This window comes from Mchenga conophoros, linkage group LG7 (assembly GCF_057382185.1).
Source record: "Mchenga conophoros isolate Kocher_MC1m ecotype Shallow Benthic linkage group LG7, M_conophoros_male_GT1.1, whole genome shotgun sequence".
NCBI lineage: Eukaryota > Metazoa > Chordata > Actinopteri > Cichliformes > Cichlidae > Mchenga > Mchenga conophoros.
This window is the reverse complement of record NC_140532.1, coordinates 45,323,962-45,351,257: the sequence shown is the minus strand read 5'-3', so window position 1 is coordinate 45,351,257 and position 27,296 is coordinate 45,323,962. Positions and strand designations below refer to the sequence as shown.

At 40.4% G+C, this 27,296-nt stretch overlaps 1 protein-coding gene across 4 annotated transcripts; it reads left to right on the top strand.

The window, feature by feature from the left end:
* Positions 1 to 3,068: 3,068 nt before the first annotated feature.
* On the top strand, positions 3,069 to 25,990 carry LOC146570868 (nipped-B-like protein B). Of its 4 annotated transcripts, none has more exons than XM_085279634.1 (46): positions 3,069 to 3,204; positions 4,455 to 4,601; positions 5,018 to 5,183; positions 5,441 to 5,571; positions 8,034 to 8,142; positions 8,236 to 8,384; positions 8,657 to 8,787; positions 9,444 to 9,534; positions 9,670 to 10,194; positions 10,298 to 11,773; positions 13,005 to 13,187; positions 13,456 to 13,527; positions 13,633 to 13,722; positions 13,812 to 13,912; positions 14,037 to 14,123; positions 14,207 to 14,438; positions 14,908 to 15,059; positions 15,163 to 15,243; positions 15,365 to 15,465; positions 15,559 to 15,688; positions 15,803 to 15,885; positions 16,020 to 16,152; positions 16,245 to 16,388; positions 16,474 to 16,560; positions 16,672 to 16,889; positions 16,983 to 17,085; positions 17,183 to 17,281; positions 17,503 to 17,649; positions 18,144 to 18,278; positions 18,385 to 18,483; positions 18,602 to 18,655; positions 18,766 to 18,874; positions 18,971 to 19,107; positions 19,223 to 19,363; positions 19,463 to 19,556; positions 20,405 to 20,559; positions 20,754 to 20,844; positions 20,979 to 21,152; positions 21,269 to 21,459; positions 21,598 to 21,705; positions 21,967 to 22,167; positions 22,301 to 22,447; positions 22,546 to 22,892; positions 22,980 to 23,154; positions 23,342 to 23,530; positions 25,002 to 25,990. In XM_085279634.1, exons 2-46 carry the CDS (start codon positions 4,538 to 4,540, stop codon positions 25,359 to 25,361), a joined length of 7,992 nt encoding a protein of 2,663 aa, XP_085135760.1. In that variant the 5' UTR covers positions 3,069 to 3,204; positions 4,455 to 4,537; the 3' UTR covers positions 25,362 to 25,990. The 4 variants fall into 4 exon arrangements, with proteins under 4 accessions (XP_085135760.1, XP_085135763.1, XP_085135759.1 ...); XM_085279637.1 differs by having other exon boundaries at positions 3,198 to 3,319; positions 5,441 to 5,541; XM_085279633.1 differs by having other exon boundaries at positions 3,198 to 3,319.
* The last annotated feature ends 1,306 nt before the right edge of the window (positions 25,991 to 27,296 follow it).

Below are 27,296 nucleotides of genomic sequence, written 5' to 3'. Positions count from 1 at the left end.
AAATATATCAAATTTTCCTAACAAAATATAAAGAAATGATGGTTGGCTAAAAAAAACCCCTTCACAGTTTAAATCTAAAAAGTAATTTTTTTAAAGATATATAATTAAAGGTAAAATGTGAGCTAAACGCTTTCTGTGTTTTCTACGTTCTTTCTGTGTCTGTGTGAGTTCTCTCTGGGTATTCTGGCTTCCTCCCACAGTCCAAAGTGGGGTTAGGCTAAATGGTGATCCTAAATTGCTCATATGGGTGCAAATGTGAGTGTGAATGGTTGTCTGACTGGCACACTTGTCCCTGGAGTGGAATAAATAGATGGATGGATAGTAAATATGTTCTTCCTGCTTTGTAATTATGATAAAATGTATTTTAAAACTTCTTTTTTTTCTTATTGTTTTTACAGAAAAGAAGATGGAAAATAAAAGAGGACTCATTCCACTGGCCCATTCTCAATTATACAGTAGTTGTTACTGTTTTGGGTTTGTTTTCATAAGTCAAACTGCTGCTGGAGGGATCTTTTTTTTTGTCTCACTAAATGAAAACAGAAACTTTGATAGTTTTAGAGAGAGACAGAGAGGTTGTGGGGAGTGACACAGGGGAGGCTGTTTGTTTTAATCTGGGATAACTTGACTTTTCCTCCACAAGAGGGAGACCAAATCCTGTTTATGAAACAAAATCTTAATGTGTCTCAAACCGAAGCTAAATGGTTTACTGCTGGCCTATTATGTAGCGTTGTAATGTAGTGTGAATAAATGTTTTAATATACTCACGTGTCCCCAAACCGCTACAGTCCTAATTAGTTTGGGTCATGTGAGAACATTTTAAAGAGGGGGCGGTGAGTTTTGTAGCTCTGGGCAAGCTGTGGTTAAATTTTTAGTGGGAGGCAGTCAGTTGATTGACTGATATATATATATATATATATATATATATATATATATATATATATATATATATATATTTATTAGGGGTGCAACGATACACAAAATTCACAGTTCGGTTCGGTTCGATACTTTGGTGTCACGGTTCGATATTTTTTCGATACAAAAAAAATGTTCATGCCTTTTTAATTTTTCATTTATTAAAATTATAAATTTATATTTTAACTCAAAAGTACAGTTTTTAAATTTAACCCTAACCCTTGTGCGTGTTTTTTATTTTGACAGCGAATGCGCACCTGCGGACCACTTATGTGCAGCCCTGGTTATATAGTTCGTCATATTGCAGCCACAGAAATTATTTTGTCCATGAAACCATAAAGCTGCACTTTCTTTTTGCCTTATAGTCTGATTTGTCATAACTTCTCCGTTTTGTGGTAAGCTTTTCTTTGGCTGTCACTTCTTCACCCTGACCTGTCTTATTTGGCTCAGCAGAACTAAAATATATATATCCTGCTGCTTTTACACACGCACTCACATAAGCTCAGCGATTCTCTGCGCAATCAACCTCTCACATGTTTAAGCTTGCTGCGGGAGATTTCACTTGTCATGTTTGCATAGTAAGCTAACGATTAATAAGACGATGTCAGAGGAATTGGTGCGCAAATTATCATCACTCACAGATCAGTGCTGTCGCTCTCTATACACAGTTCGCACGATTGCAAAGTGAAAGCAAAAAAACAAGCGCAAATTCAAACGCGATTTCAATATGTCACATATTGACAGTGGCTCACCGATGCCAATGACATAATTACCCAGCTACATTTCTGAAAGAATGCAAAAGCATTGACATATATTTTTCCTTCCTACAATAGCCCGACGGGCAGGGCAGAGATAGATTTTGGTAGCCCGACTGAAAAAAATCGCTAGCTCCGGGACGTCGGGCTAGCGATATTGCAAGCCCTGTATCTGATTGAGGAATCACTCATCTTTGGAAAAGAGAGTTTATTACAGAGAAATGTCTCTTTCCAAAATAAAAGCTATACTATCTGCTTCTTCTGGGCTATATTCTCAGCAGCATAAGGAGAATCATGTGCTAACAGCTGTCTAAATGACTCGCTAAAGTTAGTAGCATGCTTGTTGTTTTTGTTTTTGCACTAGGATGATGTCGGTGTAAATGTGCAGTCATATTCGTTGTGTTCCCACTAGTGCTTTCAGGTTAATCTCGTTGAAATGACCTTAACGCCACAACACAGCAAATCTCCATTAACGAGCTACCGCCGATCGCCCCGTGTGTGGGGCTAGACAGCCAACACGTTAACGAGCTAACTGCGCTAACACACTAGCTCCCACCCATGTAATTGAGCATTGCATGGCACATCCAACATACTGTTTTACTTTAGTCCATGACTCGCTTACCTTCAGGGTCATACGTCACATGAAAACCAAAATAATTCCAAACGCCAGATCTGAATGAGGGTGGGGGAGGTCCATGTGTCTTGCTAGCTTGCCCTGCGCTCTTCCTTCTGACTATGCTGTCTGTGTTGAGCGCTCAGTGGATCTGCGCTCGACAGTGCAGCCTAGGCGGAGTAGTCGAACGCAGATTCACTGAGCGCTCAACACAGACAGCATCGTCGGAAGGAAAGTTGATAAAATAAATTACAAATGTTGTATTGTTCGATACATATGCGTACCGAACCGAAAGCACTGTATCGAACGGTTCAATATCGATACGAATATCGTTGCACCCCTAATATATATATATATATATATATATATATATATATATATATATATATATATATATATATATATATATATATATATAAAATAAAATAAAAAGTCATCAGAAAAGCACATCATTTTATTTAAACAAGTGCAGCATAATGGGGAAAGCTTAAAAAAAACTCTAGACATTATTATTATTATAACAAGCTCTGTGATAGCAATAATGAAACACAGGTTACACAGTGCGTTAGTTCAAGGCTTTTTCTTAAGGGTCACTCTGTAGGGGGTAAATTGTTGATTTCCCCTCCATCAGCCTTTTTTATTTTTTGTCCTGAAAAATGACCTGATACTCGTTAGCATCGCCTCTAACCAAGCTCCTCTCCCCTCACGGCAGATATGTCCGCCGTGAGAAAGAAGGGGTAAAAAAAAAAGAAAAGCCAGCCAGGGATTATGTGTCAGTTCCGAGGGAGCTGTTTGAACAGTGGGACGGAGAGGGAGCTAGAGACTCTTCTCCTGCTCCAGCTGCCATCCTACTCCTGCTCCTCCCCCTCCTCCTCCTCCTCCTCTCTCCACCAGAACCACTTCTCTTTCTCATCACATCCAGAGGTAAATAAGCTAGGTTCAACTGTTACAGCCTCTTTTCGGGCAGATTGTTTACCTCCCTGCGCGTTTTCCGCCGTCAGACAGCCACCGGGAGCCGTTACAGAAATCAGCCGAGGGGGTAATTCTGATTTGTGATGGGGGGTCTGTGCTTTGTACCCCTGCCTCCTTGGCGTCGGGTCGGGGTTACGCTTCCTTAGGCAAGTCCGAGGTCCACTTTCATAGCTGGAGATGCGACGATGAAGGCCACAGCAAGTGCGAAGTGCTAATCTAAAGCGATACGCGACCCGTGCAGTAAAAAGAGCGATATCGAATAAGCAGCACACGGCTAACCGGGTTTGATGCACTCCCGGTGATGCTAGCTAATGCAAGTTACAGATAAGGCTACACCTAGCCAGTTAGCATACATTAGCTACATCTTCAGTTGTTGCTAGCCGGCTAACCGCGAGTTCATTTTTGTCACTTTCACAGACGTCGTCGCTCCGCTCTTCCTCATAGCAAGGGTATGAAACAACAAAAATAATAACAACAGAGTATTAATGTAGTTATAAGTGTTGTCAAGACGAGCTAATGTCTCTGTTTTGTTTCCGGGCAGTCCCGGGAATCTTAACTGGCTCTGAAACAAAAGAAGAATTTTGAGACATAATTAGCTAACAGTGGCTTTTTCTTTTTAAATCGCCTTTGGATTTTGTTTTGTATGTTCCGTCGGCGAAACTGAAAGTATAAACACGGACAAGCAAGCTCAAGATGCCAGAGACACAAAAACAACACACAGAAACACAATCGGTGTCACTTTATTGTGGTTTTTTTTTAAATGAGTGATTAAATGAGAGCTGTCACCACTCGAGTCTACTTGCCAGTGCACGACGTGCGTTTGAGATCTAATGTAGTTGATTGCCGGTGTGTTTCCGCTCTCACTGTATTTTCGATTTAGAGCAGGTTGAAATTTCGCAACTGGATTGCATATCCTCAAGTTGTGTATATATATAAGGGGAAATTGTACCGGGGAGCAAGGTAGCATTTCCAACAGAGCCTTAAATCAATAACTGATAAAGCCATGCCCAGGCTTGTTGTGGGGCCTGTGTGACTCGTGTACCTCAGAGATTCAGTTATGCTGGCACTGTAATAATGCCCACTCGTGAACTCATACCATTTCTAATCCCCATCCCAGAGCAAGTACACTATAGCTGTCTGTAAAAATAATGGGCCATTTCTTAATTCAGTCTTGTTGCCACTTTTTTTTCTGTCTTTTGCAGCACTTTGGCGATGTGACATATAGGACGATTGGTGATATTGACCAACCTGTGCATTGACACGACCTCTTGACCTCATCTTCAGCATGAATGGTGACATGCCTCATGTTCCCATCACTACTCTTGCTGGAATTGCTAGCCTAACAGACTGTAAGTGCAACATCATCACAGCTTAAACACTAGAATTCAGACTAAAATGAGGCAAGACTAGTGATTACTTGAATGCCAAGCAGGCCGAAATTAACTGGGCATGTAGTTATAAGAACGCCTGAATACTAGTTATTGTCAATTCAGAGGTTATAGATTTATGTGCCCTATATCAGTTTCAGAAATGAAAAAAAGAAACATATGTAAAATATATTGTGTGCATCATTGCATTTAATACACATTCTGAAACCTTTGGATTGTTTATCCAGATTAGAATGTTGCTGCAAATTTAAATAGTGCATTGCCAAACAAAGTGTTACTTTTACATTACTTCTACATAGTGCATGTAAGTTGGGCGTCCTTACAGGCGTTTCCCTGTACAGTTTTATGCCATGATTTTCTTTTAACTGTCCTTTCAGTGTTGAACCAGCTTCCTTTGCCTTCTCCCCTACCTGCCACCACTGCTAAGAGCCTCCTCTACAATGGAAGGATCTCAGAAGAGGTCAGCAGCCTGCTGGTGTGTCGAGACGAGAGTCTAGTGACTCAGCTGGCGCATAGCCTTAACCAGGTTTCCACCGAACACATGTAAGTTTCACTCGCTGATCTTTCATACCTCGCTGCAGTACTGTTTTGTTTTTTTGTTTTTTTAACTCTTAAATTATTTTTGAATTGCACATAAACTATTGCCCTGACAGTGTGTTATTTCAGAGTAATGACTGTTTAGCTCAGTACTATAGTCGGGTATTGCCAATTTAATGCCAGTGAGCACATTACAGTAGCTGGCTTTTGGGAATAGGTGGCTCTTACCTGTAACATAGATTGTTCTTATGTTTATTTTCCAGAGAGTTGAAGGACAACTTGGGCAACGATGAACCCGAGGGCGACATGCCAATGCTCCTACAAACTTTGCTGTCCAGGAATCCCAAAATCTTCAGGGACAAAAGTATGCAAACCCAGCACAAGGTTCTGGGTGGTAAGGAGGAGACACTGAGACATTGCTGTTGACTCTGCAGTTGATCTTGCTGCATGCTTTCTCTCTGCGGGTACCTTAGTTTAGCTTAATTATTCACCTGAGCATATCTTTTGCTGGATGTGCTACTTAGGCCTTGTTTCATCTTGTGTGATTCCCACACTGCAGTCATTGTCACCACAGGAGGAAACTCTGGAATCACCACACCACACAGAATAAGCATTTTAGCCTGTTACAGGAAAGTGCAACTATTCACACTGTTACTGCTGGATTGCATCGCGCTGATTACAAGAACTGAGCTGTCATTGATGTTTTTTGTTTTGTTTTTTCCCCCCTTGTAAGACATACTAGGGAGTGGCAAGACAAATATGGAAACCACTGGCAAGTGTGTTGCCGAGTTTTTGTATAAATGCAGGTTTAGTTTTAATGGGTGAGCATTGGCGGTTACATTGTTTCAGCACAAAAGGTGAGGACAAATGCTAATGTTAACTACAGATACTTGTGTATTTGCCCTTTGCACCGATAGATCAGCCTGTAGAAAGTGAAAAACAGCCCCTGTATGGAATTTGAAGAAGTTATCTTAATCACTTGATCAACAACAGTAATGGTCCAGTAAGTTTTGTGTTTGTCATGGGATGGCCAGGTTTGCGCTGTCTCGTAACTAACAACAAAAACAGGGCTATTCTTTGTTTTGGTGACCAGCTTTCTAGTCAATTGCCTACAGCGTGCATAAAATAATTGTCTTAAATCAGTTTCGGCAGTCACAAGGCATCTTCACCTAGTTGTTTGGACAGATCCTGGCTCTTTTATCTCCTAGTCTTTAAAGTCTTTAAAGAGTTTAGTCTTTAAAGTCCTAGTCTTTAAATGAAGCTATGTTCCCTTATTTGCAAGGGCTCACCACAGTGGGTAGCTCCGGATGTTTAATTTGGCAGAATTTTTTGATTGTTTTTATTTGCCAGATGCAAACCTCAAAGGGTTTTGTGTCTCCTTCTGGGGTCAAACCAGGAATCTTTAGCTTGTCAAGTGAAACTACATTAAAGGTCTAAGCTATAGGACCAAAGAAATATCTTTTATACAATTTTATTGTTTAGCACATCCTTTAATTAGTTTTTTTTTTTTTTTACAGAGACTGTTTCTTCTATCCAGGTCTGTTGATTATTTAAAGTAGGGAATTTTTATCTTTTCATTTGTTTCTAGTGGATTGCAGTAGCTGTATAAATCTGGTAGACAAATGTCTCAAAATCTGGCTTCCCATTAGAGGTTAAGCTCTTCGTTGGGACTTGTGTGAAAAAGCCCTTTAAATCTATCTTCATATTGGTTATAAACTCAGATAATTAAAAAAACAAACAAAAACAGAACACTATTTTTTGATGTCTTCATTAGGTTAAAAAATACCTGTTGATGTTTATTCACCCTAATATAATTCGGGTCTCTGGAATTAATAATAAATAGGATCTGTCAAAAAAATTTACAGCCAGAGAGAGAAACAGCCTAGCTCTGTTTGTTTTGTTGTCATCGGCTAGATTGCTCATTGCCATAGACATTTTCATATTTGGCTTTGGCTTTAGCTTGGGAAAGTTTTATTATTATAGGAACAGCCGCAATATCTCACAGTCACAGGTGGTAATTGTAGCAATTATTAATAATATTATAATAATATTAAAGCAAACATTTAGGCATCATTATTGAGGACAGTGGCAAATGCAAAATGAAAACAAGAAAAAGTAAACAAGTGTTTGTGGTAATGACCACACTCACAGCCCGTAAAAATGTGGAGTCAAGCATCATTTAATGCTAATGGATGATAATGTACATAGCCTCCCGCTTTGGTTTATTCTCGCCATACTAACCTCTTTCTTCGTCACTCTGAAATTCACTTTGTCAGATTTTATTTTCATTACTTGAAAATATAATGCTGCTCCTGCAGTTTAGTACCAAACGCTCTGACATTGCAAACAAACTTGCATTATGAGACGATCACCCCACTGTTAGGACTGTGAAACCATGTTTTGTGTAATGCAACCACCATCACTAAACATGCCCTCAAAATGATCGCAGACTGGAATGGACACCTTTCCTGCATGGTTAATGGAAAAGGATGGGCAAGATTGTAGCAGACCTGTTGTATTAAGTGTTCACTTTATTTTGCATCTGAAATGTTGTCTTTAACACAGTTTTTCATCCTGCATATTTAATGTTGCAACTTTCTTCCTCATGCCTCAGTGGTAGAGAAAATATATATTATTATGTTTAAACAGGATCAGGATAATTTATAAAATACTTATTTGCTAAGACTTATTATAGACTTAATATCCTGGAATGAGAAAAATAACCTGCTTTATATTATAATATAGTGAACCCAGTATTCCTACTCAGTAGGCAGGCTTGGTTTAGCTGGAGAAATGCACATGCTGAGCTTCTTGTTTGATATGTGTCTAATTTTTGTTGTTGTCTTTATCTCATAGGTGTAATGCTGCAGCCAATAGTGCAGCAGTATAAGATTACTCAGAATCAGGTCCATGGGAGTCCAGCCTCAAACTATCAGCAAACCACTGTCCCTCAGAGCCCCTCTGGGTAAAGCAGTGCCACCGTATTGTCTGATGATGAAAATCAGAGGCATGTATTCCTCAGCTAAGGCTTCTTTTCCTTTGCTTTCCTCATCTGCAGATGCTTTACATCACCGCAGTCTGGTTCAGGGCCACGCTTTGTACCCCAGCAGAACAGCCCTATACCTAGTCCCTACACACCCCAGAGTCCCGCGGACTACATGCAGTACAATCCACCCAGTTATTCCCAACACCAACACGCTCAGCAAGGTGAGTGTAATGTTTGGTCAAGAGAAAAGTATCACATAAGCTGCATGTCGAATTGCTTTTAGTAACGACAGAAAATAGCAAACTGAAGTTTTATGTGCATTTGTGTACTTCAGCAACCAGTAACAGTGCACATGGTGACTTGGATAGACCTAGCTGGTTGTATGCAAATTACTTAACTGATCCCTAATAACATTATTAACTTATATACACCGTTAAGTGGTGAGAAAATGAGCAAATATCTAACTAGAATTTTAATTTCATTTTCGTTTCAGTTACGAGTGGCTTGAGAAATATCCATGACAGCAAAGTCTCTGGACATCTATCAACTGATTTATCGAATCACAATGCAAGACTGGGCTCAGATGAAGACTACATGAACGTGGCTCACAGACTGGGAAATGAGGTAATGTGGAAATTCAAGATATCATGAACTGGACCTCAGCTCAAACTAGGCGTGGGTGAAAAAATAAATAGAGCACAGTGTTGGGATATTTTACATGGCATTATTGCATCAATACAGGGAGACCAAATATTGATATTTGACTTAATAAATTAAAATACTCTGGAAATACTATAAACAAAATGGTTCGTCTCATGCAGATGAGATGATGCTAGCTGAGCAAACTTCGATTAAATCAGCTCAACCAAAAAACTACCCAGCACTAGACACATTTAGCTTGACAACGCTACCGACTAATTCAGAGCAAGCTAATGGGTCAACTAATGAGTAAAAACAGGACAGTTAACTTGATCCCATTCAGTCACAGACTGAAAGCAGACTGAGCCCATCTTATGGCAACATTTATAGCAGTGTGTGCTTAACAATCTAATTTTGTCACAACTAAAGTAAGGTAAATTATTGGATAAAGCAGATATTGACAAAGGTTAACTTTGAGGATGTAATTTGCAGTTGAAAAAGGTGATAAATCACAATATGTGTTATTGCAATACTCGGGATATCCCAAAATATAAAAAATCAGAAAAATACTGTATCGTGTCTGGTGACTCTTACATCTAGCTGACTGTTAAAATAATAAGAAATGTCTTGTGTTTCAATAGGAGCATGATTCTCCAATGAAGGCTGCTGCATTTTCAGTGAGATCCCCACAGTCGGCATGTTCTCCAGCTGGGAGTGAAGAGACTGTACAAAGTATGCTGCCTTAGCAACAAGTTAATTCTTCATTTTTGTGTCTTCGCAAAAAAACCTAATACACTGCTACAGAAATCACGTTTGGCTTAAATCTGTGGTCTTCACAATTCCATCAAATACTTTGTGTTTCTGCAGGGTCTAGGCCTTCCCTCATAATGCAGTCGCCTCCAGCTGATGTGCCACAAGGTGCACCGCCTGACCAAATCCTCACCTCGTCTGATCGCAAGAAGAAACATAAGGAGAGGAGTAAAGAAGAAAGTGATCCGATGGAAAAAAATGCCTTGTACGATATAGTTAGTTCACCAAAAGACTCGACCAAGCTGACCTTAAAACTGTCCAGAGTAAAGGTTCAAGACATGGATCAATCTGAGGAGCTTCCCCCTGAGGCACATATGGAATTGGACCATGAAACAGTTATGATCAATAATAATAATAATAACCAGTTATCAAAACCTGCCCAGGAAGTTCCAAACAAGTTAGGAGCTGACGATCAAGCAAACTGTCAACAGGCTGCTGTGCGGTCAAATACCATTGAAACTGGTGTCACTGGCAGAGTTTCCTTTGATGATACAGAGATAGACACACTTGCAGAGATTGAGAGGATAGAACGCGAGTCAGCCAGTGACCGAGAACGATGGTCTAAAGAAGTTCAGGACAAAGGTGAAAATCTGTGTTTGTTTTTCCCCTGTGCTTCTTAGCATGTTTTTCTCATCTGTTAGGTTGTTTGTGTAGAGGTGCTAAGTTGTAGTGTTCTTTCTTTCAGACAAGCCGCTGAAGAAACGGAAACAAGACTCCTATCCGCAGGAACCCGGGACAGAGTCAAATGATGGGGCTGCCATTCATGGGGGCAACAGTGTCAGCAAGATGACACCCAAGAAGACGAATGCTGCAAGTAATGGTGCCAGTCGGCCTGCTTTGATGGTCAGTATCGATCTACAGCAAGCTGGCAGAGTAATAGGACAGCCTGTAGTGGTCTTGGAATCACAGCCGCTGTGTGAGGATCACCTACGTCGTCTGAAGTCAAACCCCGATGGAAAGGTCAAAAGGGTTGGTGATGACAGACCTGGGATCATCAAGCAGCATGCTGACACTCTCCAGAAGTCTGGCTCAGATGGACAACCGGAAATGTATAAACAGAAGCAGGAAAGCCAGCGTGAATCAAAACACAGACATGACGACAAAAGTGACAGCAGCAAGGGACCGTCAGATGACAGAAGGCCAGACCCCTCACGGCAGAAACTTGACAAGCATTCAAAGTCACGCCACAAAGAGGAAAAGAATCACAACAGCCACCGAATGCTTGAAAACCGACCTGACACCCCAAAAAACACGAGCAAGACAGAGCGCTCGAGACATGGAGAAGACAAAGGCAGGGATAGAGACAGGGATAAGGACAGAGAAAGACACAAGGATAGAGATAGAGCAAGAGACAGGGACAAAGAGAGAAACATAGAAAAAGAGAAGGAGAGAGACAGGGACAAAGACAGACACAAAGAGAAAGAGAGAGACAGGGACAAAGAAAAAAACATAGAAAAAGAGAGAGACAGGGACAAAGACAGACACATAGAAAAAGAGAAAGAGAGAGACAAAGCCAAGGACAGGGACAGGAAACAGAAGATGTTAAGAGAAAACTGCAGTCGAAACTTAGCTGACCCGCATACTAAACCTGACAGCACCAGACTAAAGCACGATGGAAGCAAAAAATCAGCTGACCCCAATAGTCGACAGAGGACAGGCAATTCCAGCCTTAAAAATCCCCAAAATAAGGACCAAAAGACAAGCGAGGACGGCAACATTAAGTGCCAAGCTGGAGACAAACGTCAGTCCTTTGAGGCCAAACCGAGCGAATTCCCCTCGTACCTGCTGGGTGGCAAGTCAGGGACCCTGAAGAACTTTGTGATTCCTAAATTGAAACGAGATGGAAAAGATAAAGATCCCCCAAATAAACTAGTAGAAGGCTGGAGCGAACCGCGAGTAAGGCTGGAGAGAGTCTCATTGGTAGATAACTTAAACAAAGGAGCTAAACCCGTTGTCGTGGTTAAAAAACTCAGCGTTGATGAGGTGAAAAAGATCATTAAGGAAAGCAGGAACGCGCACGGCTCCAGATCCAGGAACTGGTCATTTTGTGAGAGGACAAACAAGCGAAGCCACAGTATGATTAGCAAGAGATCCAAATATGCTGAGTTGGCCTCGGATGATGACCAAGACAAGGATGACGATGAAGACTCTGACAATGAGCGTGAGTATCGCTGCCTTTTATAATCTCATGTTCTCAGTCGTGTAAAAACTGAAATCATGTATCGCCTCTGCTCCCACAGTAGCTTCTAAAAATGCTGCTCATTTTTTCCACGATCTGCATAAGGACCTGAAATAGTCAGTACCTGTTGCTATGGTTCAGTTCAAGAGAAAATATTACTCCTGGTGGATGTGCTTCCTCTTAAAGTTGCACAGAAATTTAATTGAAATTGTTCCTGTTTTGACCTTGAGCATTGCATGTGTTCTGGCAATTGTGTTCATCCTTTTGTAGTGTGTTACACTTGCTTTTCTATCTGTTTTTGTTTAATATTGTTAAAGTGTCTGCTGCCCACTTGTCCAGGCCACTATTGAAGCATGTTTAATCTCAATTACAGTTAAATTAGTGATAATGTTAGGCCTTAAAAATTGCAAGTTTTTAGAAGAGCACATGGGAATTCTGTAAAATCTACCAAAGTGCTTTACTGTCTCTACTTCTGATGGAATTTCCTTTTATTTATTTACAGTATTTTGACAGTGATGCATTTTTTTTGTTTTCTTTGTGCACCACTATTGTGCATTTTAAGTCAAACCAGTATTTAACAAAAGTATTACATGAATTTTTTAGGAATTATGGCCATTTTTATACATAGTCCTCTATTTTCAGAGGCTCAAAAGCAAGTGGACAGTTGAAATAAAAGCAGGTTCGTGGCCAGAAGAAGCCAGTTCCCTTGTTATTTAATGACAGATGAATCAGATAAAATGTCTAACTCCCAAGTACTTAACTTGAATTTGGTAGCTTTTAATTGGAATTTAGGATGAGGTCCAAAGAGTAATGAGAGAAAGACGCCATCATTAGGCGGGAAAAACAAAACAAAACCTGTCAGAATGACAATAAAACCTTTAGACTGCAGAGTCTTTTCAAGTATTAAAAACAATCCTTATTTTTACATTTGTATTAGTTTGTCCAATAACTTTTGACCCTCTAACAATGGAGTTAATGCAGTACTTTTACAAAACCTCTTGGATTACAGCTCAAAGTGTGCACTTCAGTCACACCTTGACTGTTTGAGTTAAAGTCACCAGTGTTGGTGTGCAAAAGCAAAATTACAAAAATGTAACTTTTTCCTAAAAATTAGACCTAATTATAAATTATAGCCCTAATTGCATGTAAAGCAGTAACTTTACAATGCAGATGCTGTCTCAACGTGTACTCTTCTCTGTTGTTGTTTTTTTAGATGCAAGGAAAAAGAAAAAGAAAGACCACGATAAGACGTGGAAGCATGAAGAGAGAAGAGGTTCTGGAGAACACCGTCGAAGTGGAGGTTTTCATAACGCTCGCCGAGGGTCTGGTAGCCGTCAGCGCGACTGGAGAGATGAAGATTCAGATGAAGGCTCTCTCCCACCGAGCCTGAGTGATGGTCAGATTTTTATTTTTATTTTTTTTGCATACGCTTACCAGTGGATAAGTGGATAATCAAATAATGTGGTGGCCAGTGAAGCCCGTGCTTTCACTTTTTGATTAGATTACAGCTGTCCTGTCATTCAGATTATCGTTATTTAAAATAATTGGTCATTCCAGTTCCTGGGGTGTGTAGAATACAACATCAATTTGTTTCTCTGTTGATGGCTTGAGGGTTGGTTGTTGCTGCTGCTGATTTGGGTACTATTGTGTGTGTGTGTGTTTAGTTGCCAGAAAGCAGAAGAAAAAGGATAAACTGAAAAACAGGAAGATTTATGATTCCAAGTTGACACCAGAGGGTATTGACCTGGCACTTTGAATTCTTTTATAATTAATTCATAATTAATTTTATTAAAACATAATGTATTTGTATTAATCAGTTCTCAATGACGTTAATCTAACAGAGATGATGGACTCCTCCACATTTAAGAGATTTGCATCGAATATTGACAGCGTTCTTGAGAATCTCGAAGACGTGGACCTCACTGCCGCAGGTAGTTATGATTTACTCTGCTGTTTTCAGACTCTTTGACATTTATCGAGTGTCACATTAAAAAATAGTGACATTGTAACTCTGTGCCAGATGATGATGAAATACCTCAAGAGCTCTTACTTGGAAAGCAGCAGCTGAGTGAGCTGGGCAGCGATTCTGCTAAGATTAAAGCTATGGGCATCTCTAACAAGGTGAGAAGGACATGTTCTTGCAGTGTTAAATTGTTACACTCATGGTGACAGCATTTTGTCATTGTAAACAACCTTAAATGACACCTACTGTACGGTTAAAGTAACCAATTATTTTTTTCTGCAGTTTTCTTCTAGTAAACTGGTGAAGTTTTTGAATATTTTGGAGAGGAACATTCAGGACAGCGTCAAACTTTCTACACTAATGAACCATGTAAGTTCTCAGCCTGATCTTAGTTATGCTGTTCAGGCACAAAATGTGAAATTTATTTCCTTTTTTAAAAAACTGAATCATAGGGTAATGACTCCATGGATGAGGAGCGGTTGTGGCGCAACCTCATCATGGAGCGAGTGACCAAGTCGGCCGATGCTTGTTTGACTGCACTCAACATAATGACGTCTCCGCACATGCCAAAGGCTGTTTATATAGAAGATGTGATTGAGAGGGTGCTGCAGTACACCAAGTTCCATCTGCAAAACTCTTTGTACCCTCAGTATGACCCAGTCTACAGAGTGGATCCCCACGGAGGTCAGCCACAGTTTTATTCCGTTCTTTTTAGCTGTTTTAACACGTACAGCAATAATCATGATTTCCAAGAGATTAAAAAAATGTGTGTATTTTAGCATTTAGGAGTTTTTAAAACTTTACTTACTTGAATTTCTTACGGTATTTTGGTAGTGCTTGATAATAAAGCCAGTGACTTTTGGTGTGACTAATAGAAGTTTTTTTATACATTTCAAATTCTCTTGTCCTCCTTTTGGCCACAAATCATTTTAAATCTAAAACTAATGCATTTACCTTTACCAAAGTTCCTCCCATGTAACATACGGTACATTGTGGGCTGTAACATCAAGTATTTCTTATCAGCTGATGTTAAGACCCTGGATTTGAATCTAAAGATTGTGTCAGAATATCTGAGAAATTCTAACATATTACTTCTGGGGTTTTTTGTTTAAATAATTTATTCTTGTTTATTTATCGGATCTTCCTCACCCAGGTGGCATGCATACTTCAAAGTCCAAGAGAGCCAAATGTTCTACCCACAAACAGAAGGTGGTAGTCCTGCTCTACAACAAAGTGTGCGATATCATCAGCAGCATCTCTGAGCTCCTTGAAATCCAGCTGCTTACTGACACCACAATTCTGCAGGTGCAGTTTTGAATCTGCCTTCACATCACTCAGATTTGTGTCCTCATGTCACCTTGGCTGTTGAGTTAACTCATATCTCACTGCTTTTGTGCCCATCTTTTAGGTGTCCACCCTTGGCATTACACCATTTTTTGTGGAGAATGTTAGTGAACTGCAGTTATGTGCCATCACACTAGTGACTGCGGTGAGTATTACTATAGGTGCTTCTGAAATTGATTTGGATTAAGTTTTTGATGGGATGCTTCAGTGTGACGTCTGGACTGGTGTATTTTGATGCGGTTGTTTCTTGTTTGACTCTCGTGTAGGTGTTTTCTCATTACAAGAAGCACAGGCAGCTCATTCTTGAAGAGATTTTCACCTCCCTGGCCAGACTGCCGACTAGTAAACGCAGCCTGAGGAATTTCAGGTAACTACAACCAGAGTAAATATTTGCTCAATATCAGATGTTTATTGAGGCCCCCAGTGTAACATAAGGACACTGATGTCTCATACTCCCCAGGCTGAACAGCAGTGACTCAGATGGAGAACCTTTGTATATCCAGATGGTCACAGCCCTTGTTCTTCAGCTCATCCAGTGTGTGGTCCACCTTCCCTCTGAGAAAGAGACAGAGGATGAGCACAATAAGAAGGTGACATTAAGGTTTTAATAGATTTTTTAAAACCATATTTGCCTTCAATAAATACCCAAAACATGTATTTTAAGAAATGCTAAAACTGTTTTTTATTGGGTATTTATTGTCTAGGTGGATAAAGATGTTCTTATTACAAACTCTTATGAAACTGCCATGAGGACAGCTCAGAACTTCTTATCTGTGTTCCTCAAGAAGTAAGTCATTGTTCCTACTCTTGCTATAACCTGTCATGTCTGTGTGACTGTGACTCCTTATATGTTGTATCTTTTTCTGTGGAATAAGCTGCACTGCATGTGTTGCTATTCTGTAAGTACTCTGCATGTTTCAGGTGTGGCAGTAAACAGGGAGAGGAGGATTACAGGCCGCTGTTTGAGAACTTTGTTCATGACCTGCTGTCTACAGTTAACAAGCCTGAGTGGCCTGCTGCTGAGCTGCTCCTGAGTTTACTGGGCCGGTTGCTGGTGAGTGTCACCACTCGTCATCTGCCCACTAGGAAAAAGTTGCAGATGTTTGGTTTTCTTATGACATTTCTCCTCCTTGTCTTGTGTTCCAGGTGCACCAGTTCAGTAACAAGCAGACAGAAATGGCACTTAGGGTGGCATCGCTGGACTACCTTGGCACTGTCGCTTCCCGTCTGCGTAAAGATGCTGTCACTAGCAAGATGGACCAAAAGGCTATTGACCGCATCCTCAGAGAGGTAGACTAACAGAATTTGTTTAACAGATAAAAAACCAACCAAGATGTCGATCTGCTTTTAAAATGCTTTTGGCATTTTTTCACAGACTGAAGGCAGCAACGAGATACCAAAACTACAGAAGGCTTTGCTCGGCTACCTAGATGAGAACATTGAGACGGATCCATCATTGGTGGTGTGTTTTTAACTTGATTTTTCATGAACTAAAATCTACGGAACTGCTTTCGTGTTTTAAAAAGATGTATTATACTCTGCCCTTATATATTTATGTGTTTGTTTCATCCAGTTTGCTAGGAAGTTTTATATTGCCCAGTGGTTCAGGGACATTACAAGTGAGGCAGAAAAGGCAATGAAGTCTCAAAGTGAGGACGACGAGGACTTGAAAGGTCACCATCATTCCAGGGATGTTGACTCGACCGCCGAGATCATGCAGAAGGCGGAGGCAAGGAAGAAATTCCTCCGCAAGGCCGTCAAGACGTCAACATCGCATTTCAGTTCCCTGAGGTAAATAGTGCTTCACTCACGACACTACTTCGCCACATTGCTCGTTTGTCCTCTCATCCTTATAGTAAACGATCCTCTCGACTTTTCTTTCAGGATGAACTCTGACACAATAAACTACAACGACTCCTGTCTGATTGTTAGATATCTGGCCTCCATGAGGCCGTTTGCACAAAGCTTTGATATTTATTTATCACAGGTAAGATGATCATTAGCTTGAATTAGCTTAAACACCAGTGACTGTTTATATTGTGTCAGCTGTCATTAATTTTTTTCTCTCTATGGCTTCAAACTAGATCCTGAGAGTGCTGGGAGAGAGTGCTATTGCAGTCAGAACTAAAGCTATGAAGTGTCTCTCTGAAGTAGTGGCTGTAGATCCAAGTATCCTGGCACGGGTAGGTCATTCAGTATCGACTGCTACTTGGCTCTTGCAGCTTGTCTGACACAGAACGTGTTTCAGCTGTTGTGACTGTGCAGATTTGTCCGCAACTGAGCACCAGAGCTGTAAATGCTGCCTTGCTAACGTGCTGCTCATGGCTCGATGCCACAGAGATTGATAGCTATAGTTCTGTCCTGTCACTGTCCTAAACTAATTTTCCTTCTTTATTTTTTTAAGCTGGACATGCAACGTGGGGTTCATTGTCGCCTCATGGACAACTCCACCAGTGTGCGAGAGGCTGCTGTGGAGCTCCTCGGCCGTTTTGTGCTAAGTCGACCTGAGCTCATTGAGCAGTACTATGACATGCTCATTGAAAGGATACTGGTAACTTCTTCTTCTTTCCTCCAGTCCTTTAACTACATGAGTGTTAACCTATTGATGTGCTAAAGTCTAGATTTACTTTAATCACAACATGTGTTCTTTTATGGGTTTGTAAAGAGAAATTTGTCCTGGAAAGTTTAATTCAAAATACAAAAGTTCATAAGAGTTTAAAACATTTTTTTCCTACAGTGCCACCTAAAGATCAAGTGAAGAACTGCAGGAATATATTTCTGTTATTATTTTCTCTTATTCTTCCTGTTTGCCATTATATTTATCTATCATCTTCAGTGTTTTTTTATATATATATATATATATATATATATATATATATATATATATATATATATATATACACACACACACACACACACACACACACACACACACACACACACACACACACACACACACACACTGGTTAAGTAATACTTTTGGATTTACTCCATAAGTCACAACAAAAGGAAACTAATGTTCAGTTGTTCCTTCGTTTTTGTCAGGACACAGGCATCAGTGTGAGAAAAAGAGTCATTAAGATCATGAGGGATATTTGTCTAGAGCAGCCAGACTTCCACAAGATCACCGAGATGTGCGTGAAGATGATCCGGAGGGTCAACGATGAGGAAGGGATCAAGGCTGGTGTTTTTGTTGTTGTTTTTGTTTAATGTACATTTTTACAGTCGACTGTTGGAAGTAGCGTTCATATACAGTGTGTCTAACTAAACATCTTTTCCTCTGCAGAAACTGGTGAATGAGACATTCCAGAAACTCTGGTTCTCCCCGACGCCGAGCCACGACAAAGAAGCCATGACCAGAAAGATCCTGAACATCACAGACGTGGTGTGTATTATCAGGACAAAAGGGAGAAACAAAAAAACAAAAAGTGATCTTATTTAAATAAGTAAAATGAACTAACTTGTGTGTTTGTTTTTTTTTGTTTGTTTTTTTTTTATTCCAGGTGTTGGCATGTAAAGACTCAGGCTACGACTGGTTTGAGCAGCTTCTCCAAAATGTTAGTTGACTTTGTTGCTGTCTCAGAAGCTGCTTGTCTGCATTTTTTCATTTGGCACTCTTTTTAATTACTGTGTTGGGTCATTTTTCTTTTCTTTTTTTTCTTTTTAGCTGCTGAAATCAGAGGAGGATGCTTCGTACAAACCTGCAGGGAAGGCTTGTGTTCAGCTAGTGGACAATCTAGTGGAACATATACTAAAATATGAGGAGTCTCTTGCGGGTAAATGTATTTTGCTAAAAAAAGAACAAACATAGGTGTGTATTTGCTTCTAAAAGTCTTATTACAGATAATAACCCTGTTGTGTTTGTGTCTCAGATTGTGAGGACAAAGGGGTCAGCTCAGGTCGTCTGGTAGCGTGCATCACCACTCTCTACCTGTTTAGTAAAATCAGGGCAGAGTTAATGGTTAAGCATGCCATGACTATGCAGCCCTACCTGACCACCAAGTGCAATGTAAGTACTGTGATAGTTTTTTTTTATTTTTCGAATGTTTGAGATACTCACAGGCAAGCTAAACATGGACCTGGACAGTGAAGCTGCCATGTGTTTTTGTGCTGTCATCTGTCAGAGTCAGAACGACTTCATGGTGATATGCAACGTGGCTAAGATCCTGGAGCTGGTCGTGCCTCTGATGGAACACCCGAGTGCGACTTTCCTCACTACCATCGAAGAAGACCTAATGAAGCTTATCATCAAATACGGCATGACGGTAGGTCTCGTTTGCAGCTCGCTGCTTTCAGAGGTAGCTTTAAAAACCACAAACAGCGTGTGAGACAGTTGTTCTGATACATCCTTTTGTGCTCCCCAGGTTGTGCAACACTGTGTGAGCTGTCTTGGTGCTATCGTGAACAAGGTCACACACAACTACAAGTTTGTTTGGGCTTGTTTTAATCGGTACTATGGTAAGGATTTTTTCTTTTTTTAAGACAAAACACAACCACATTTCCCAAACATTTGTTGTGTTTAGTTATTTAAGAGTCCTTACTAATCTAATATGACAGTGGAGTTTAAAAACAAACACACACTCTCAGACGAGCTGGTTGTTTTCTTTGTGACTCAGAAAACCTTTGCCAATAGGGAAGTTGCAGAGTGCCCTCTGGTGGGCAAACTATCCAACATCAACATGGTTAAAATGTGTTTGTTCTCTCTCCTGCTTGCTTTTAAATTGTCAGTCATCGGCTGTTATAAATGTTAGTAACAAAATATCGACAAATTATCAATATCAGGTATTAATAGAGCCAGTACTTTAAGCCAGTTATGAGTTTGTGCCAAGCTGATGCACAAAACACAATGTTATGATTTCAGTCAGTAGATCACAGCCTTTCCTCTGTCGCTGTGGATCCATAAGCAGCCAGAAAGAAAAAGGATGATGGCTGATATTATGATTTTTTTTCTCCTCTCAAAAGCTAGTTAGTTGTGAGCTCCTTTTTACAGGTTTAAAAGGGTTGTTGCTAGTCTGTGAACTGTTACTAAGGAATCGTTGCCTACTTGTTTCATGTCTTTGTTTTTGTCTCTGAGAACCTCACCGTGATGTGTTCCACTTTATGCTGAACTGTCACTTAATGCTTGAGTTTTTTGTTTCAAAGGCATTTCTACTGTGAAATAAAGCAGAAAAGGTACAAATTGGTGGATAATAAAAATTCTCCTGAAATGAAAAGCTCTGTGAAAACCTAAACTATATAAGGAAATGCAGTCGTTCGACTTATTACTTCACATTAAAGCTCACTTGACTGTTTGTGTTATCTTATAGGAGCGTTAGCAAAACTCAAGACACAGCACCAAGAGGATCCCACCAGCTCCACCCTGGCTGCTAACAAACCCACTCTTCTGCGCTCGCTCTTCACTGTGGGGGCTCTGTGTCGACACTTTGATTTCGATCAAGAAGAGTTCAAAGGTGCTAACAAGGTAAACCCTGGCCCTTCGCTTGAATGTTGTAGTGGCTCCATGGAGTTGTTGTTAAGAAATTCTCTTAACTCATGAAAGATCGACCTGTTTTGAGACTGGGAGGCAGAGTTTCAGCATGAAGGGTACCCAGCATGAATGAATGTGAATGAAGACTGCAAGAGCTATTTTGATTGCTGGGTCTCTTTGTTTCTTAGATTGTCATCAAGGACAAAGTGTTGGAGCTTCTGCTGTATTTCACTACTCACGAAGAGGAGGAGGTCCAGATCAAGGCAATCATAGGTTTAGGTATATATCCTACACCTCAGAAAAGGCTCGTATAGATGTGTTTATAGTGTCACTTAATGTTTACAGCTTTCTTTTAACTTTGACTTTTGTTTTCTTTGTAAATCTGTATTTTAAATCAATTCCTCTCTTCCAAGGGTTTCAGTTCATCATGCACCCAGAGCTCATGTTTGTGCAGGAGTTGAAGGTTCTTTATAACAGCATCCTGTCGGACGAGAACAGTTCAGTCAATTTGAAGATCCAGGTCCTCAAAAACCTGCAGACATACCTGCAGGAGGAGGACTCTCGAATGCAGGAGGCTGACCGTGAATGTGAGTTTAACAGTTCCAGCTCACGTCCATTGTTATCCATGCACATGCAGTGAAACATGGCAGCCACTTAACGTGACACCTGCGCACTCACCAGGCTGATGTTTTTGCTTCTTCAGGGAAGAATAAAGCCAAGCAAGAGGATCTCAAGGAAATGGGGGACATCTCATCAGGCATGAGCAGCTCCATAATGCAGATTTATTTAAAGCAGGTTCTGGAGTCCTTCTTCCACTCGCAGTCCACAGTTCGGCACTTTGCCTTGAGTGTCATCACCCTGACTCTTAGTCAGGGCCTCATTCACCCTGTACAGGTGTGTTCACAGTCTTACATCAGTATAGCCTGATAAGGTTTATTTACATTTTCTGAATATTTTTTTAGGTGGGTTTTTGAAATTAATTTTTTATGTTTTGCAGTTTGCATACTCGTAAATTGTAAATTGTTGTTTCAGTGTGTGCCCTACTTGATCGCTATGGGAACAGACCCGGAGCCAACAATGAAGAACAAGGCCGATCAGCAGCTGGTGGAGATCGACAAAAAATACTCAGGCTTTATTCATGTGAGTTGGCTTGTGGTTTTTGACAACTGGAAAAATGTGAAAGTGTAAAAAAAGGTGGGAAAATAGAACTTTCTGTGTAATAAATGTATTTACATCTAATACTTTTATATTATTATTACATTCTGCAATTTGTTTTTGTTTTTTTAACTCACACCTTACTTAAAAAACTCAGGCTTTAAAAATAAATTGTATTTCAAATGTCATCATTTAACGTGCCCACCTAATGAGTTATCTCACTGTTTTTTGGGGGGGGGTTTGCAGATGAAGGCTGTCGCAGGGCTGAAGATGTCTTATCAGGTGCAACAGGCCATAAATGGATCCAAACACGCTGTCATTCGTGGTTTCCGTCACGACGACTCCGACTCGGCTCTCTGCTCTCATCTCTACACCATGGTCCGTGGGAACCGCCAACATAGACGGGCTTTTCTAATTTCCCTGCTCAACCTGTTTGACGACAGCTCTGTAAGTTCATCTCTTTACTTTGGCACGATTGGCCTTTGTCAGGAGATATTTAGGTTGCTGTATTTGCCCTCAGAAGAGCAATTACACCTGTTTGTTATTTAAAAATGTGCGTTTTTGACTTTGTCTCCTGCAGAAAACAGAGGTGAACATGCTGCTGTTCATAGCAGATAACTTGGCCTGCTTCCCTTATCAGACCCAGGAGGAACCTCTTTTCATCATGCATCATATAGACATTACCCTGTCTGTCTCTGGTAGCAACTTGCTCCAGTCATTTAAAGAGGTGCAAAGCTTTGTCTAGTTTTGTTTATCAGTTGTTATACTTGGTCGCTGTGCTCAAGAGAAGATGCATATCTGACCTTTCTTTTGTCATTTGTGCAGTGTTTACAGAAAGAGCCTATAAGGCATGAAAAGAAGATGAAGATGAATAAGAAAAAGAAAAAGAAGAAGCATTCTCGCAGGAAGAGCTACAGCTCTGATGACGACGACGATGATGAAAAGGATGATGAAAGCAGCAGCACATCCAGCAGCAGTGACGAGGAGGAAGATGTAGTGCAGAGGAAAAAGGGTTCCGATTCCGACTCTGACCTGGACGATGAGGACGCAGTGATGGACCGTCTGCCTGAAAACACCAAACCTCTGCTGGAGTTTGCTAGTGCGTCACAGGGCATTTTGCTGCTGCTGGTGCTCAAACAGCATTTGAAGAATCTGTACGGCTTCTCGGACAGGTGGGCCTCGGAGAAAATGTTAATCTTTTATTATCTCTTTGTGAGCAATGCAAATCACTTTACTGAGCAATTTTGTTTGTGTTACAGCAAAATCCAGAAGTATTCACCGACAGAGTCTGCCAAAGTATATGACAAGACAGTGAACAGGAAATCTAAGGTGCACTTCAACCCTAGTCAGACACTGGATTACCTAAGGAGTGATCTGGCCAACACAGATCTCAGCTACGAGGCCAAGAAGAACATTGCAAAACAGTATTTGGATGTAAGCTTTCAATATACTCGTGTCTCCGTTTGGAAACATAAGCAGTAGCTGTGTCCGTTAGTCTGCATGTAATAATGACGGGAAGTCTTATTGGTTTTCTGTCCGAGAAACTGTTTGTCCTTGTTTGTAAAACACGTGCAGGGTAGAAATGATCATTATTACATTTTTTCTGCCTTCAATTTCTTAGTTCAAGGTTCTAATGGATCATTTGGATCGGGATGAAGAGGACGAGGACGGTGAAGCAAATGCCAATGCCAGAAACAAAGCCATTACTTCACTGCTGAGGGGTCCAAAACCCCGAAACCACAACCACAGTAATCATGCAGCTCCAGTGGAGACAGATGATGAGGAGAGCGAGGATGAAGATCCCCCTGCTGTAAGAACTTTATTTGTTTTCCTCATGGTATCTGCTACAATGCTGGAAATATGTGGTGGTGTTTGTTATGCTGGGTTAAAAGTGCCAGAAAATGACAGATTGAAGCAAACTGACTTTTATTGCATGCATACACATAAAGACGCCCACACCATTGAACATTTATTGGATTTTCCTCTGTAGAGAGGGGCTTATGGTAATGTTAGTATGTACAGTGTTATGATTTGAGCACTTCTACAGAGGTCAGACAAATATTATAGATATAAAAATCATGTGTAAAAGACGGCTTTCAGCAGACTGGAGTCCTGTGAAAAACACCCCATGATTCAACACCTTGTAGAACCACCTTTAGCAGCAATAACTTAGCAATAACACAGCAATAACTCTGTGTGATTTTATCAGCCTCTTACATTTTTATGGAAGAGTTTTGGCCCAAACATTACTTCAGTTCATTGAGGTTTGCAGGCATTCATTTAGACGCAGCTCTTTTAAGGTCCCGGCACAGCATTTCAGTCAGGCTGAGGTCTGCAATTTGACTGGACCGTTACAGCACCGCGATTCTTTTCTTTTTCATTCTTTTTCTACTAACGTGCTCAGGATCATCGCCCTGTTGTATGGCCCAGTTTGAGCCAAGCTGCTGTCAGCTGCCAGACAGACAACCTCACATTTGACTCTAGAATACTTTGTTATAAAGAAGAGTTCATTGTCGACGGCAAGGTGTCCAGATCCTGTAGCTGCAAAACCTAAATCCTCACTTAGTTTTCATCAAACATGGTGCTGTGCATTATGAACATATATCTCCACTTTGGCATCATCTGTCCAAAGGACATTGTTCCAGGAGTCTTGTGGTTTGTTCAGATGCAGTTTTGCAAATCTAAGCCCTGCGGCCGTGTTCTTTTTAGAGAGATGAGGCTTTCTTCTGGGAACCCTTCTAAACAAGCAGTACTTGTTTAGTCTTTTGGCTAATGAACTTTAACATTTAACTTTCTACTGGCCTGTAGAGTCTGAGATGTAGCTTTTGGATTTTTTTGCAGTTTCTCTTAAGGATTGCACAATCTGACCTTGGGGTGATTTTGCTGGAATGTCCATGGCACTATGTGACGCTATGTTAACACACATCTGAATGTTCTAGAGCAGAAAACAGCTAAAACCTCTGCTTTTACAAAGGTGCTCAAATTTGCTGACGATCAGCTTTAAAGTGCATTCGATTAGCAGCATACTTATACAGCAGGAACTTAGCCACAGGGCAGATCACTGTACTTAAACCCTGCAAAGCATAACCAAATAAATTACAGTAGATTACTTCAACACCGCCAATATTACAAAGTTGTACTGTACATTTATATTAATGTTTACAAACAACAGACGTGAAGAATGATTTTCAGTGTTTAACAGTGCATTGTATCTACAGCATATCCATTAACGTATTATCCCCACATAAATAAGAGTTTCTGACACTGCCTGTCATTCACAGCGAAAGCCAAGGAAAGGTGGAGACTGTGCAGAGGATTCAGGTAACATGAACGAGACAGTAGAGGTAATGGACATCGTAGCCATCTACTGTCGCAAATACAAAGACAGACCGCAGATTGCCAGGGTCGTCCAGAAGACCAGAAATGGCTACAGTATACACTGGATGACTGGATCTTACTCTGGATCCTGGGCTGTCGCAAAGAAACGGGACGGCCGCAAAAAGGTGCCTTGGGTTGACAATATCAAGGAGTCGGACATTATTTGCAAGAAAATCTCTTTGACAAGCGGACAGAAGCTCACGAACAAAGTGGCACAGACGTTACGGGCGCTGTATGCTGCCAAGGAGGGGACTAAGAGTTAATCAAAGAGATTAGTGAAACATCTTGCACAGCTCAACACTATGGATCCAATATGTTACATACACAGAAGTTAGATTAACGTCCTGGTGGTGGAAGAGTGTTGTAAACACGTCTGTCTAAATACACACGTGTTCAAAGGCAAGAAAAAGACAAGAAGGAAATGTTTAGGAAAACATTGTGTGGGAGTTCCTTCGCTGTTGTGCAGCAACTTGGTTGTTTGATTTTTACTCCCACTGTATTATAGATGAACTAAAAAAACGTGTTTATATCTGAACATAATTCTGTAAAAAACAAAAAACAAAGTGAATGTTGGAAATTAGTGTATTGATGATGTTCTTAATAAAGTGGTTTTTGAATTTAAACTAGCACCAGATGGATTTATTCACTTGACCTGAACTTCCACAACTTCTAACTTTCGTTTTTCTCCTGTTTAGACATTTTTGTTTATTACCTTCATTCTATAATGGACTATCTTTGATATAATTTATTTATGTTCAGACAAGTGCAGTATCTGTGCCATTATTGTTTTTAATATAGATTTTTGATGTTATAGAGCACAGAGGAACAAAAAAGAGTGAGCGCCTGCTCTTCTGATGGAATAAATACTGCAATAAATTTTTCTTACATCTTTGTTCCTTGTTTGCGTTTTTTTCTCCTGCAGGCATCAGACCGTGTAATGTGCTTGGTTTTTATTTTCCCACCGTGTGTTTGACACAGATAAATAGAAGTGATTCTATGAAGTTAATTTCAAAAAGGCACATAAGCCCATGTGACAGAAAGATTAAACTCATCTGTCAATGATTCATAATATGTTACCACGTTCAATTTATTGAGCAAAATTTGTCATAAAAGGTACGAATTTTTAATCTGCTGTGGGCACTTTGTTCCTGTCTAACGAGCTTGTGTGTTTTATAAGTATTAGTGTAAATATAATCATACTAATAGGTATATGCAGTTTTTTTACGTACACCTTTCTACCACTGAGTTTACCCCCTTTTTGCCTTCAGAAGTGCTTTAATTTGGGGGGGGGCAAAGATTCAACAAGGAGCTGGAAACATTCCTCAGATATTTTGATCCGTATTGACAGTGTCACACAGTTGCTGAAGATTTCTTGGCACTGCATCCCAAAGGTGCCCTATTGGATTGAGATCTGGTGACTGTGAAGGCCGTTTTAGTACAGTAAACTCACTGTCATGTTCAAGAAACCAGTTTGAGATTATTTGAGCTTTGTGGCCTGTTGTGTTATTCTGGCGAAAGCAGCCATCAAAAGATGGGTACACTGTGATAATAAAGAGATAGATGGTCAGCAACAATAATCAGGTAGGCTGTGGTGCTTAAATTATGCTCAGTTGATACTAAGGGACCTAAAGTGTACCAAGAAAATATCCCTCACACCATTACAGCACCAGCAGGCTGAACTGTTGATACAGTGCAGGATGGGTGTTTATTTATGTTGTTTACCCTAAATTCTTACCATAAGAAATTGAAACTAATCAGACCAGGTAACATGTTTTCAGTCTTCTTTTGTCGAGTTGTGGTGAAGTGTAGTATCAGTTTTCTGTGTTTAGCTGGCAGGAGTGGCACCTGGTGTGATCTTCTGCCACTGTTCATCTGCTTCAGATTTCAGTGAATTCAGAGATCTTCTTCTGCACAGCTTGGTTGTAAGGAGTTGCTATTACGGTGACTGTTGCCTTGTTTTCGACTCAAAGCAGTCTAGCCTGTCATCTGACCTCTGGGATCAACAAGGCATTTTTGCCCCGAGAACTGCCGCTTGCTGGATTTTTTTTGTCTTTTTTGGACCATTCTCTGTAAACCCTAGAGATGGTTGTGTGGGAAAATCCCACAAAATCCATGCATGAGATACATGCCATGTGTCAATTCAATTCAATTCAATTTTATTTATATAGCGCCAAATCACAACAGCAGTCGCCTCAAGG

Bases quoted from the DNA above. Each gene is read 5' to 3' on its own strand.
- LOC146570868 (XM_085279634.1), top strand. From the start codon at position 4,538: ATGAATGGTGACATGCCTCATGTTCCCATCACTACTCTTGCTGGAATT. The intron at 11,774-13,004 runs GTGAGTATCGCT...TTGTTTTTTTAG, and splicing joins TGAAGACTCTGACAATGAGC to ATGCAAGGAAAAAGAAAAAG. The intron at 23,155-23,341 runs GTAAGCTTTCAA...TCAATTTCTTAG, and splicing joins TTGCAAAACAGTATTTGGAT to TTCAAGGTTCTAATGGATCA.